The sequence below is a fragment of the Schistocerca nitens genome, chromosome 2 (genome assembly GCF_023898315.1).
Source record: "Schistocerca nitens isolate TAMUIC-IGC-003100 chromosome 2, iqSchNite1.1, whole genome shotgun sequence".
Taxonomy (NCBI): Eukaryota; Metazoa; Arthropoda; class Insecta; order Orthoptera; family Acrididae; genus Schistocerca; species Schistocerca nitens.
The window spans coordinates 394,233,751-394,246,365 of record NC_064615.1 but is presented as its reverse complement, the minus strand read 5'-3'; the positions used below and the strand labels follow the sequence as shown (position 1 = coordinate 394,246,365).

General features: G+C 39.1%; 1 protein-coding gene across 1 annotated transcript in view; it reads left to right on the top strand.

Moving 5' to 3' along the window:
- Nucleotides 1-12,615, top strand: part of LOC126236239 (ATP-binding cassette sub-family C member 4-like) — a 293,140-nt gene that overhangs the window by 249,804 nt on the left and 30,721 nt on the right. Inside the window, exons 19-21 of the mRNA XM_049945381.1 lie at nucleotides 7,537-7,707; nucleotides 11,161-11,288; nucleotides 11,383-11,628. Of these exons, the coding sequence (XP_049801338.1) occupies nucleotides 7,537-7,707; nucleotides 11,161-11,288; nucleotides 11,383-11,628 (545 nt within the window). The remainder of the gene's footprint in view (nucleotides 1-7,536; nucleotides 7,708-11,160; nucleotides 11,289-11,382; nucleotides 11,629-12,615) is intronic.

Below are 12,615 nucleotides of genomic sequence, written 5' to 3'. Positions count from 1 at the left end.
CTCCTCCCTATTCATATTCCCTCACCCTCATTGTGTTCCACTTTCTGTCAATGCACACACCCATCTTTTCCCTTCCCTGCTCCTCTGCTTTTCCACTTCCCATTCACCTCCCTAGTCCCCACTGCCCACATCCCACAGCCTCCCAATGCTGTGCCTATTGGCAGTGATGACAGCTTTGTCACGCCTCCACCTGCCTCTGCATGCTCTGCCAGACAGCACTCTTCTTTCCCCCACCCGTCGTACCCTGCTATCCTTTCCCTTTCCCTGTTCCTTCAGGTTGCTGCTTTCGTTCAATATGACAATTGCATTTTGGCCTACACTGCTGGAGATGGCTGTCATGTATGTGTGAGGTGTGCTTGGTTGTGTCAATGAATTGCATGTATTTCATTTCCTGAGGAAGGCTTTGGCCAAAAGCTAAATGTGTAAAAGTTTCTTTGTTGTGCTTGTCTGCAGCTCATTATATCATCTTTATGGAGATTGTTACCATTGTTTGATTACTCCTTTCTGTACCACACTAAGGCCGAGTGATGAGTAGTGTAAGTCATTGCTCTTTCTGATATCATGTTAATGAATGTTGTTGTTGTTCTTAATCTGTAATTGGGTGTTACAACACACTTCATAAGGGAAAATGGCAGAGGACATTTGTGTTAAGGTTTTGACAAAGAGGATCAGGTTTTCCATAGTAGGTGGAGCAGGGAACAGCCTTGCTAAAGACAGAAATAACAGCATTAGGGGTGACCTGGATGAAATAGGAGTAACAACTACACACATAAGTGTGAGCTTTGTAGAGGTCCTACAGCACCATGACTAGTCCTAGATTAATACTGGTGTGAGTCATGTGAACACTTGAGTTGAGCAGGCTGTTGCTGACGGAAGTAAAATCTCATATGAGGGTCATTGCGTAAGTCATGGCTATTTGGTATATCATACAAACATGTGGCATCACCATTATTTCATAAAATATATTCAAAAGCCCGTGGCAAACAGTACCAGACAAAAGATGGGGACCGCATGGGAGGATGACTTGGTACCAGCACCTGAAACATTCAATGTGAGATTTGTCATTCTATAAGATGAATCTAAGCTGAGTGGGACAGTTAGCTTACCTTTCTGCCTGGCAGAAATGCTGCTCAGTGTCATGCAGAACTGCTAACAGCTATAGTTGATAGGTCATCAGCCATGAACGTCATGCTCATTCTGGCATATGACAGCCACAATATTTTGCAGTGTGGCATATATTTATGGCAATTCCAGTGGCAAGTGATGCCTGCCCCATCATTGGCAACACTTTGTGGATGCAATGGGTGCGACTATTTTGACGGAAAGTAGTTGATTTTGATTCATTTTTGTTCCATTTATACTCCTGCACAATAACCTTACAGAGAGTTCCAGTGCGTGTGTTTTATGTCAACCATTGCCGTGACCTCCTGTACTGGAACCCTATTTTATGTTGGCATGCAGATACACACTGCCTTACCTCTTCAATGTACATCACGGAATTCCCATGTTGTCACATTATTGCAAGATATATCATAGTTACCAGGAGTTACTGAATGTCACTTGTATGGATTCTGGGCCTTTTGCCACAATTTGGAGATAGGGATAGGGTTATACTAGATGTGGCCTGCACCTGTATAAGGAAAAGAACAATAAATTGGCTGAGTGTCTTGCAGAAAATGAACAAATGGCCACCATCACACAAAGCAAGATCCCTGTGGGTACTGGCATCAGCAGGGTACCTTTTTTAGATTAGAATCTGAATTCAGTTGTCCTGTTATGAAATAGGTCAAAATAACAGAAGAACCCCACAAAAAGCACAGAAAAGTGCATTAGAACATTAGAGGACTGAGTGACAAGACAGAAGAGCTTTTCATCTGTTTGCAAAATTTAGAGTGCTCTGAAAAAACTGACATCCTGTGTCTTTCAGAGTACCACATAACCACTGGGTTAGAGAAGTTAAATATACAAGAATACAATATAGAATCATACTTATCTAGAAGTTATATGGGAAGAGGAGGAAATGCTACATATTTGAAAGAAGTAGATTTTGTACTGATCAGCACATGGAAGTGAGTGCTTGTGAATTAATACTGAAAAATTATTCACTTTTAATTGTAGCTAGCTTCTGAACTGTTCATGATCAATATGAAGTTCTTATTATGCTCTCTGTCAAATAGCAGGAAGCAGTTAATAGTCAGTGGTGATGTCAATGTATTAGGTTGTTGCATTCTTTCACAGCAGTTTTGTTTTGCATGTTGGTATTCCAGTAGCTATGGGTTTATTCGTTGATTGAAATTTCTTATTTGTAGTTAACTGTTGCTATCTGAGATCACATACTGTCATGTTGGTATTCCAGTAGCTATGGGTTTATTTATTGATTGAAATTTATTATTTGTAGTTAACTGTTGCTATCTGAGATCACATACTGTCATTTTGTCATTTAGAGATAGTGGGTGAAGCTATGGATGCTATAAAATGCAGTGCCAGGTGGATAAATTGGTATATTTTTGACATATTCTTCTGTTTGAGGTCAATAAAGGGGTGACAACAGCAGAGACAGCAAAAAACATTTGCACCATGTAGGGGAATAATGCCATTGGACAGAGCATAGCAAGAAAATGGTTTTCTTGTTGTAAGCTGGATCACTTTGACATTAGTGACTCTCCACGTTCTGGAGTACCTTCAGGATTTGGTGAAGAATGTTTAAATGAATTAATCCATTATGATCCACATCAGTGTACTCAAGAACCAGCAGATGTTATGAACTGTGATCATTCCACCAACGTGTGACATTTGCGTGCCATGGGGAAGCCAGGAGAAAGAAAACTGGCGTTCTACGGATCGGAGCGTGGAATGTCAGATCCCTTAATCGGGCAGGTAGGTTAGAAAATTTAAAAAGGGAAATGGATAGGTTGAAGTTAGATATAGTGGGAATTAGTGAAGTTCGGTGGCAGGAGGAACAAGACTTCTGGTCAGGTGACTACAGGGTTATAAACACAAAATCAATTAGGGCTAATGCAGGAGTAGGTTTAATAATGAATAGGAAAATAGGAATGCGGGTAAGCTACTACAAACAGCATAGTGAATGCATTATTGTGGCCAAGATAGATACGAAGCCCACATCTACTACAGTATTACAAATTTATATGCCAACTAGCTCTGCAGATGACGAAGAAATTGAAGAAATGTGTGATGAAATAAAAGAAATTATTCAGATTGTGAAGGGAGACGAAAATTTAATAGTCATGGGTGACTGGAATTCGAGTGTAGGAAAAGGGAGAGAAGGAAACGTAGTAGGTGAATATGGATTGGGGCTAAGAAATGAAAGAGGAAGCCGCCTGGTAGAATTTTGCACAGAGCACAACTTAATCATAGCTAACACTTGGTTTAAGAATCATGAAAGAAGGTTGTATACATGGAAGAACCCTGGAGATACTAAAAGGTATCAGATAGATTATATAATGGTAAGACAGAGATTTAGGAACCAGGTTTTAAATTGTAAGACATTTCCAGGGGCAGATGTGGACTCTGACCACAATCTATTGGTTATGACCTGTAGATTAAAACTGAAGAAACTGCAAAAAGGTGGGAATTTAAGGAGATGGGACCTGGATAAACTGAAAGAACCAGAGGTTGTACAGAGTTTCAGGGAGAGCATAAGGGAACAATTGACAGGAATGGGGGAAAGAACTACAGTAGAAGAAGAATGGGTAGCTTTGAGGGATGAAGTAGCGAAGGCAGCAGAGGATCAAGTAGGTAAAAAGACGAGGGCTAGTAGAAATCCTTGGGTAACAGAAGAAATATTGAATTTAATTGATGAAAGGAGAAAATATAAAAAAGGCAGTAAATGAAGCAGGCAAAAAGGAATACAAACGCCTCAAAAATGAGATCGACAGGTAGTGCAAAATGGCTAAGCAGGGATGGCTAGAGGACAAATGTAAGGATGTAGAGGCCTATCTCACTAGGGGTAAGATAGATACTGCCTACAGGAAAATTAAAGAGACCTTTGGAGATAAGAGAACGACTTGTATGAATATCAAGAGCTCAGATGGAAACCCAGTTCTAAGCAAAGAAGGGAAAGCAGAAAGGTGGAAGGAGTATATAAAGGGTCTATACAAGGGCGATGTACTTGAGGACAATTTTATGGAAATGGAAGAGGATGTAGATGAAGATGAAATGGGAGATATGATACTGCGTGAAGAGTTTGACAGAGCACTGAAAGACCTGAGTCAAAACAAGGCCCCCGGAGTAGACAACATTCCATTGGAACTACTGACGGCCTTGGGAGAGCCAGTCCTGACAAAACTCTACCATCTGGTGAGCAAGATGTATGAAACAGGCGAAATACCCTCACACTTCAAGAAGAATATAATAATTCCAATCCCAAAGAAAGCAGGCGTTGACAGATGTGAAAATAACCGAACTATCAGTTTAATAAGTCACAGCTGCAAAATACTAACACAAATTCTTTACAGACGAATGGAAAAACTAGTAGAAGCCAATCTCGGGGAAGATCACTTTGGATTCCGTAGAAACACTGGAACACGTGAGGCAATTCTGACCTTACGACTTATTTTAGAAGAAAGATTAAGGAAAGGCAAACCTACGTTTCTAGCATTTGTAGACTTACAGAAAGCTTTTGACAATGTTGACTGGAATACTCTCTTTCAAATTCTAAAGGTGGCAGGGGTAAAATACAGGGAGCGAAAGGCTATTTACAATTTGTACAGAAACCAGATGGCAGTTATAAGAGTCGAGGGGCATGAAAGGGAAGCAGTGGTTGGGAAGGGAGTAAGACAGGGTTGTAGCCTCTCCCCGATGTTGTTCAATCTGTATATTGAGCAAGCAGTAAAGGAATCAAAAGAAAAATTTGGAGTAGGTATTAAAATTCATGGAGAAGAAATAAAAACTTTGAGGTTCGCCGATGACATTGTAATTCTGTCAGAGACAGCAAAGGACTTGGAAGAGCAGTTGAATGGAATTGACAGTGTCTTGAAAGGAGGATATAAGATGAACATCAACAAAAGCAAAATGAGGATAATGGAATGTAGTCGAATTAAGTCGGGTGATGCTGAGGGAATTAGATTAGGAAATGAGACACTTAAAGTAGTAAAGGAGTTTTGCTATTTGGGGAGCAAAATAACTGATGATGGTCGAAGTAGAGAGGATATAAAATGTAGACTGGCAATGGCAAGGAAAGCGTTTCTGAAGAAGAGAAATTTGTTAACATCGAGTATAGATTTAAGTGTCAGGAAGTCATTTCTCAAAGTATTTGTATGGAGTGTAGCCATGTATGGAAGTGAAACATGGACGATAAATAGTTTGGACAAGAAGAGAATAGAAGCTTTCGAAATATGGTGCTACAGAAGAATGCTGAAGATTAGATGGGTAGATCGCATAACTAATGAGGAAGTATTGAATAGGATTGGGGAGAAGAGAAGTTTGTGGCACAACTTGATCAGAAGAAGGGATCGGTTGGTAGGACATGTTCTGAGGCATCAAGGGATCACCAATTTAGTATTGGAGGGCAGCGTGGAGGGTAAAAATCATAGAGGGAGACCAAGAGATGAATACACTAAGCAGATTCAGAAGGATGTAGGTTGCAGTAGGTACTGGGAGATGAAAAAGCTTGCACAGGATAGAGTAGCATGGAGAGCTGCATCAAACCAGTCTCAGGACTGAAGACCACAACAACAACAACGGGGAAGCCACAAAATTTGGGTGTATGGATACCACATGCCACAGGCAAAAATCACAAAGATCAGTGGCTGGCCATATGTGCACCTCTGCCTGCTCACCATCAATTGGCTCATGAACATCACTGATCATTTCTATCCTTTATTGTTACCAGTGATGAGAAATGATGTCTTTGTCATAATGTAAGGAAAAGAAAAAAATAGTTGAGCCCAAACAAAGCAGCAGTTTCCCATATAGAAACCTGTGCACATCCACGAAAGATAATGTTACACATCTGGTGGAACAGTGACAGTGTGGTGTAGTATGAATTGCTTCCCCAAGCTGTAACTACCAGTGCTGATATTTATTGTCAACTACTGGGATGTCTTGCAGATGCAATCCAAGAACAACAACCAGGAAGACTGTGTGAAGTGATGTTACTCGATGATGATCCCTGCCCACACTCTGCTAGACTGACAAAAAGTGTATACAGGAGTTGAGCTGGGAAGTCATTCTGTGCCACCTTATTCATTTGATCCTGCACCCTCAGATTTTCACCTTTTCTGCTCTCTGTCGAACAGCCTTCAAGAAACTTCCTTTCTGGAAGAAAATATGCTCTGAACATGGCTTAAATAGTTCTTTGCTTCAAAATCACGTGATTTCACCAACTGCAGAATCAAGAGTTACCCCAGCACTGGCAGACTTTTATAAATAGTGAAGGAGAACATATTATTGATGACTAAAGACTCTGTTATGTGTATCCATTGTGTTTATAAAACTTATGGGAAAACTCTATGGATCTATGCACCAACTTAATATGTTTTCTAGAGGATTCTGATAGGAAATATGATGTGAAAACATCATTTGGATTCTACAATTTGTTGTTGGTAATTAAGTTTATGGCATTGGTGGATAAAGATAGTAGGACCCTAATTGATAATGTTTTCTTTTATGAAGCTCAGAGCAAGAAAATAGCTTTATGCATATAACAAATGTTCTCTCTGATCATGATGCACAGTTCAGATAAACAAGATAGTGCCTTGCAGTACTGATACTCCTCAGTGGAAACCAGCTAGAATAATAATGAATGACTCCAGAAAAAGTGTTTTTAAGAATGGTTTACAAGAAATGACTTGAGATAAATTTTATAGTGAACGAAATGCTGATGTAATATTCAGTCTATTCCATGATATGTTCATATCATATTAGAAAATAGCTTTCTGCATAAGATAGACAGAAAAGACATTAAAGAGCCAAGTAAAAAACCATGCATCACAAGAGGGATTAAAGTATCTTCCAAAAAGAAAAGGGAAAGGTATCTGCTGGCTACAACAAGGAGAGAGCCTGCAGTTGTTGCATGCTACAAAAACTACTCAAAATTGCTAAGAAAACTTATTTAAAAAATCAAGTAACATGCACTTTACGTCAGCAATGGATTTACAGTCCAGCAGCTTACATCATAGGATTAAATTCACTATGGTGATCAGACCTTATGGGTTTCTCTGTTGAAAAGTATTTTTGGAAATTTGTCAGAATTAATCAGTTAAACTTTTTGTTTCCATTGTTAAGATGAATTCCAATGCTAAATGACAACATGCATTACTGCTGCAATATAGTGCAGTATTTCTAAAGTGCAAAATATATTGTGATTGGAACTGTGTGTTACATATACGTAGTACAACACAACTAAAATATAATTCACTCAATTTTTTCTTCTCTAGAATTTCCGTTTGAGAATCCATTACTTGGTACAGAAAACAAATAATCTGTTATGCTGAGACTAGAAAACTGAACTGTAAACATGGACTCATTGTAGTTGTGCAGTTCTCTGATGATGGTATTATTTATTTATGATTTCAGATTTGTTTGGTGGTGGAATGGGTCTGGCATTGACACAGGCCATGAACCTCACAGGCATGATTCAGTTTGCAATGCGATTTACAGCAGAAGCAACAAATCAAATGATGTCAGTAGAGCGTGTACTTGAATACCTGCATTTGGAAGAAGAACCAATGCTAGAATCTCCTCCAGGTAATGTTGCTGAACACATCCTGAAAGTAGATGAGTTACACTGTGTTTTTTCTTCAGGATTTTATAATGGGAAAAAACTGTTGTTTATATTTGCTCAATGATTTATGACACACAACCTAAACACAACACTCTTTATCTGTTACTTATGTATATAAAGTGAAAACTGCATGTCAAAAGTTCCAACTTCATATCAGTCTGTGAAGTGTGCATGTCTGGTGCACTTGAAAGAAGTTGAAAGAGGTGGTATAGTGGTTAAGATAATGGGGTCACATTTGGGAGGAAGGCAGTCAAAATCCCCAACCAGCCACCAAGATTTTGATTTTCCATGATACACACTGGGACAGTTACAGCAAAAGGATGTGGCCAGTTTCCTTCACCAGTACCATCTTGTGCTCCTCTTCCACAGACTTTTGTCATCAATAGGACTTTAAACCTTACTGTATCTTCCTTCCTTCAAGTGAAAGAGAAGTGTTCACAGATGGCTGATGTTCTTATTTGAGGTACAGTGCCCAGTAAAAAGTGCTTACTTGTCACTAAACTTCAATGCTTACTATGTAATCCAAGATTAAATGAATTATAACTCAGATATAGCCTCGAGGATTTTTTTCTTTGTTCTGCAGACTAATTTTTGTTTCTGTCTCTTGCTTTCTCCCTCAGAATTTGGTATGATATCACAATTTAATTTATTTATTCACAAAGAGGTCTAAATGAAGTTTATGCGGTCTACTAGAGCAGCTAGACTGGAGAGAATGAAAATGACATTTTGGACAATCAGTGAAGCTCAAAGCTTTAAGAAGTTAGTAACGCTTGGTCATTGAAAAGCTGCCATAGAGAACAACAGACCAGTGTAGCATAGAATTAACAAGTGATGAAATATCCAACAATGGAAAATCCAGGACAGAATAACAACAATATTATGAAAAGAATAGATTGCCACTCACCATATAATGGAGATATTGAGTCACAGAGAGGCACAACAAAAAGACTGCTAAACAAGTAAGATTTCAATCAAAAGGCCTTCTTCTGAATTAGACAACATACGCACACACATTCATGCATACACAGCTAAGGAATAAATGCACCCGGGAAGAACAGTAGATATAATTGAGTACAAGTGGTAATCAAAAGGGCAGTAAATAACTAGACGACAGAAAGAGTGAGAAGAATGGCCAACTCAACATGAGAGTTTTCATAACAAGTAATGCGAGGGCAACTAATAATAGAAAGAGTTAATAAGATCTTTTGAAAATAATCTGAGACACTTTCATTTTATATCATCAAAGCTATCTGCTTTAATGGGTTTGTTGAGCTACAGTTCAACCTTTATGGCTTTAATTTTGACATTTCTGTTCTATGTACTCTTTTATTTCTTGACTGCTGAAGGATTGTGGCTCTTTTACATTGCTCCTGTAAAGCAAGATAGCACAATGGTCAAGACACTGGACTGGTGTTAAGGAGAAACAGGTTTAAAATATGCATCTGGTCATCCTCTTCCCCAACCCCCCACCCCCTCCTGCCTCCCTCCCTCACTCTTTAAATAAAATGAAGCAAATGTGATGATAATTCCCTCAATGAGAGTACAGTGTGTTTCTTACCCCACCATTGTCCTATCTGAAACTGTAATCTCTCTGTAATGAATATGACTGCTATTAGATGCTACACTGTAAGTTTCCTGACCTGCTTCTGTAAATTTACAACACTGTACAGGCTGTTTACAGAAGAGTGTGTAAAAATGTAACACGACATAGAGAATGCTCCACTAAACAATTTGAGGCAGGGAACCTGGGGTCGGTGAAGCCAGCTTAAGGAGATATGAAAGTAAACATGTCTACCGCTTTGTCTAGCATTACTATTTTCTGGTTTGTTTACAACTAACATGCATACAAGTTTACACATGCTGATGTGGCAGAAGACTATTTAATCTCATTAATTTGTAATTTTCATCTCTTATTGCTATATGAATTATCACTACCAAACTGTCACTCTCCATACTTTGCCATCCCATCATTGAACAACTGATTTACAACACCATTACCCGCTGCAACACAAATACAATTTAGATCATCCCATCTCATTCCCTAATCTAGACTTCTACTAATCAGCATCCTCAACCATCCACTTCCCACCTCCACACTCTCAGTCTCTAACCTCACTAGTCACTGTCCACCTCAATGGTCCTCTGTTCCAGCATTGTACTCTTTTTCTCTCTCTTGCTTATGACTGTTTGCAGCAGAACTTATGAATCCCCATTTCATCACAACTACTGGAAGCCCTCTCTCTCCCCCTCCCCCATTTTCCAAATCTTTCCAACCTCTTCCTTGCACAGGATGTTTTCCTCCTTTCATGCTGATTTATTGCTTCCATACTATCCTCTACCCCTCCCTGCCAGCCCCCCTCCCAGACACATTTTTGCTGTAGCAGTCAAACGCCAGTATTCAGTGTTGCTACAGGGGAGTTGTGTGTGTGTGTGTGTGTGTGTGTGTGTGTGTGTGTGTGTGTGTGTGTGTGTGGGAGGGGGGGGGGCATGTGCTCAAATCTGTACAGAAATGTTATTAGCAGAGTAGTAGAATTTTGTGAAGTGTTCACAAACTTATTGTTTTATACATTATTGAATAAAAATAAAGTTTAATTCTTTCATTGCAAGTCTGCAATTCAGGGGAGTTTTGTGTGTGTGTGTGTGAGGAGGGGGGGGGGGGGGCATGTGCTCACACACTTGGTGGGTGGGGTTGTGTATTAAAACTGGAACACAACTGGAAAGATATCTGAGTGGTCTAGAAACATTAACTGTTACAAATCTCGATCATGTTATTCATGTGTGTGCAGCCTCCACAGCCTGAGACATTAATGATTGTATTTCAGCAGAATAATTCATACCACAATTAATAGCATGCACATGACCATTATATCAACAGCTGCTGTCTCATAATGGAACATGTGTACACGTAAAAACTTGTAGAGTCTGTAGAATTCATCATCGGTTCTACAGAGAAAGTGTATGAGCTGTAGATATGACTGGGAAAGCACTGAAATACAGTGGCACAGGCTACCCAAAAGATGTATATAAAAATATGCATACCTGATTAATTTACATAAATCCAGCTAATGAAGGAGGTATAATGCTCCAAAATGCCCGGGGGGACATTAATAAATGTGATTGGTTACAATAAATTTTATTTTCTACTGACATTCATAACAATCTTAGTCAAACCTAATCTAATTGCTGTTTAAAGATTGTTTCAGATAACAATAATTTTGGTGACTACAAATAAATGCTAACATTTTGCATTAGTTTTGCTATTTATCATCTCCAAAAATGAGTCTCTGGAGACTCACCATCAGTGTTTACCAATTACTAAAATAATATTTTTTTGTAACTGTGGTCTTGTTAATTTTGTAATTAGAGTCTTATGAATTCTAAATATATATAAAACTGCCTTTTTTTTTATTTTGCAGACAAAAAACCGCCAAATACGTGGCCAGCTAAAGGTGAAATAGAATTTCGACATGTGTATTTGCGTTATGGACCGCAATCTAATCCAGTTCTTATTGATCTTAATCTTCATATTAGAGCAGGCGAGAAGGTAACAAAGTAAATACATTCACAAAGAAAAGGCAAGCTTACATCTTTTTTATATCATCATTTTACTAACCCTTTTATTCCTTTTTACCGATTAGGTGGGAATAGTAGGACGAACAGGTGCAGGAAAATCGTCTCTGATTTCTGCATTGTTCAGGCTAGCCACTGTAGAAGGTGAACTAATCATTGATGGATTAGACACTGCACATGTTGGGCTGAAAGATCTCAGATCACACATGTCTATTATACCACAGGATCCAGTATTGTTTGCAGGAACATTACGTTTTAATCTTGATCCTTTTGATGAATTCTCTGATGATGTGTTGTGGAGAGCTCTTGATGAGGTACTGTATCAGTCATCATGTTTTGATTACTTTCACATATTAATATTTGTCACAGTATCATATATTTAACTGACTTGGATTAGTGCACTAAATTGTGTTTTTTTCTCTTATTTTGCTTATAACATAGCAATAAACACAAAATTTCTTCATATACAGTCCAGTGACATTAATGTGACCACCACCTGTTTTGACGTAAACAAGCAATAGCAAATCCCATGGATGGTATATAAAGCATGTCCGGGGGTGAGGAGGGGGGAGGGGGGGGGGTGTGGAGATGTGATGTGGGCAAATAAACAACATGTAAAACAGATGTCAAGGGTGGAAGCATTTAAAGTATATCTTGCATTTCAAAGTGGCTCTATCCCAAACAGAACTATGGCAGCTGTTACGCACCACAGGCCATAGATGACAGGAGTGAATGACAGTTGCAGAGATGCACATAGGTAAATAAATGTGCAAATGTTGAGCAGCTGATCACCTAAATGAAACAAGACCATTTAGGAAATGTTGCTTGGTATGTATCTCTGCAGCAGACACCTGGTTCCTGCACCAATGCTGACTGCTGTTCCTCAGTGACAAAAGCTGGAATTTACACACTAGTACCACAACTGGATGTCCAGTGTGTGGCAACAGATGGTCATTCCAGATGAATTGTGCTTTACGCTCCATCAGACAGATGGCCACTGTTGTGTATGGTGTGAAACATCTGAAAGCAAAGGGTAAGGAATGGACAAGGGAGTATTATGGTCTGGGGAATGTGTTTAGTATTCATCTATCCTTGGGAATCATGTCCACATCTATATGCAGTTCATTTTTCCTCAGCAAAGTGGGACCTATCAGCAGGACAATGCAATGTGTCACACAGTCCACAGTGTACGTGCATGGTTTGAAGAGCATCAGAATGAGTTTATCACTTCCTTGGCCAGCAAAGTTCCAGGCTTTAAACTCAATTGAAAATCTGGTGGACCACCTCAATAGGTCTGTTTG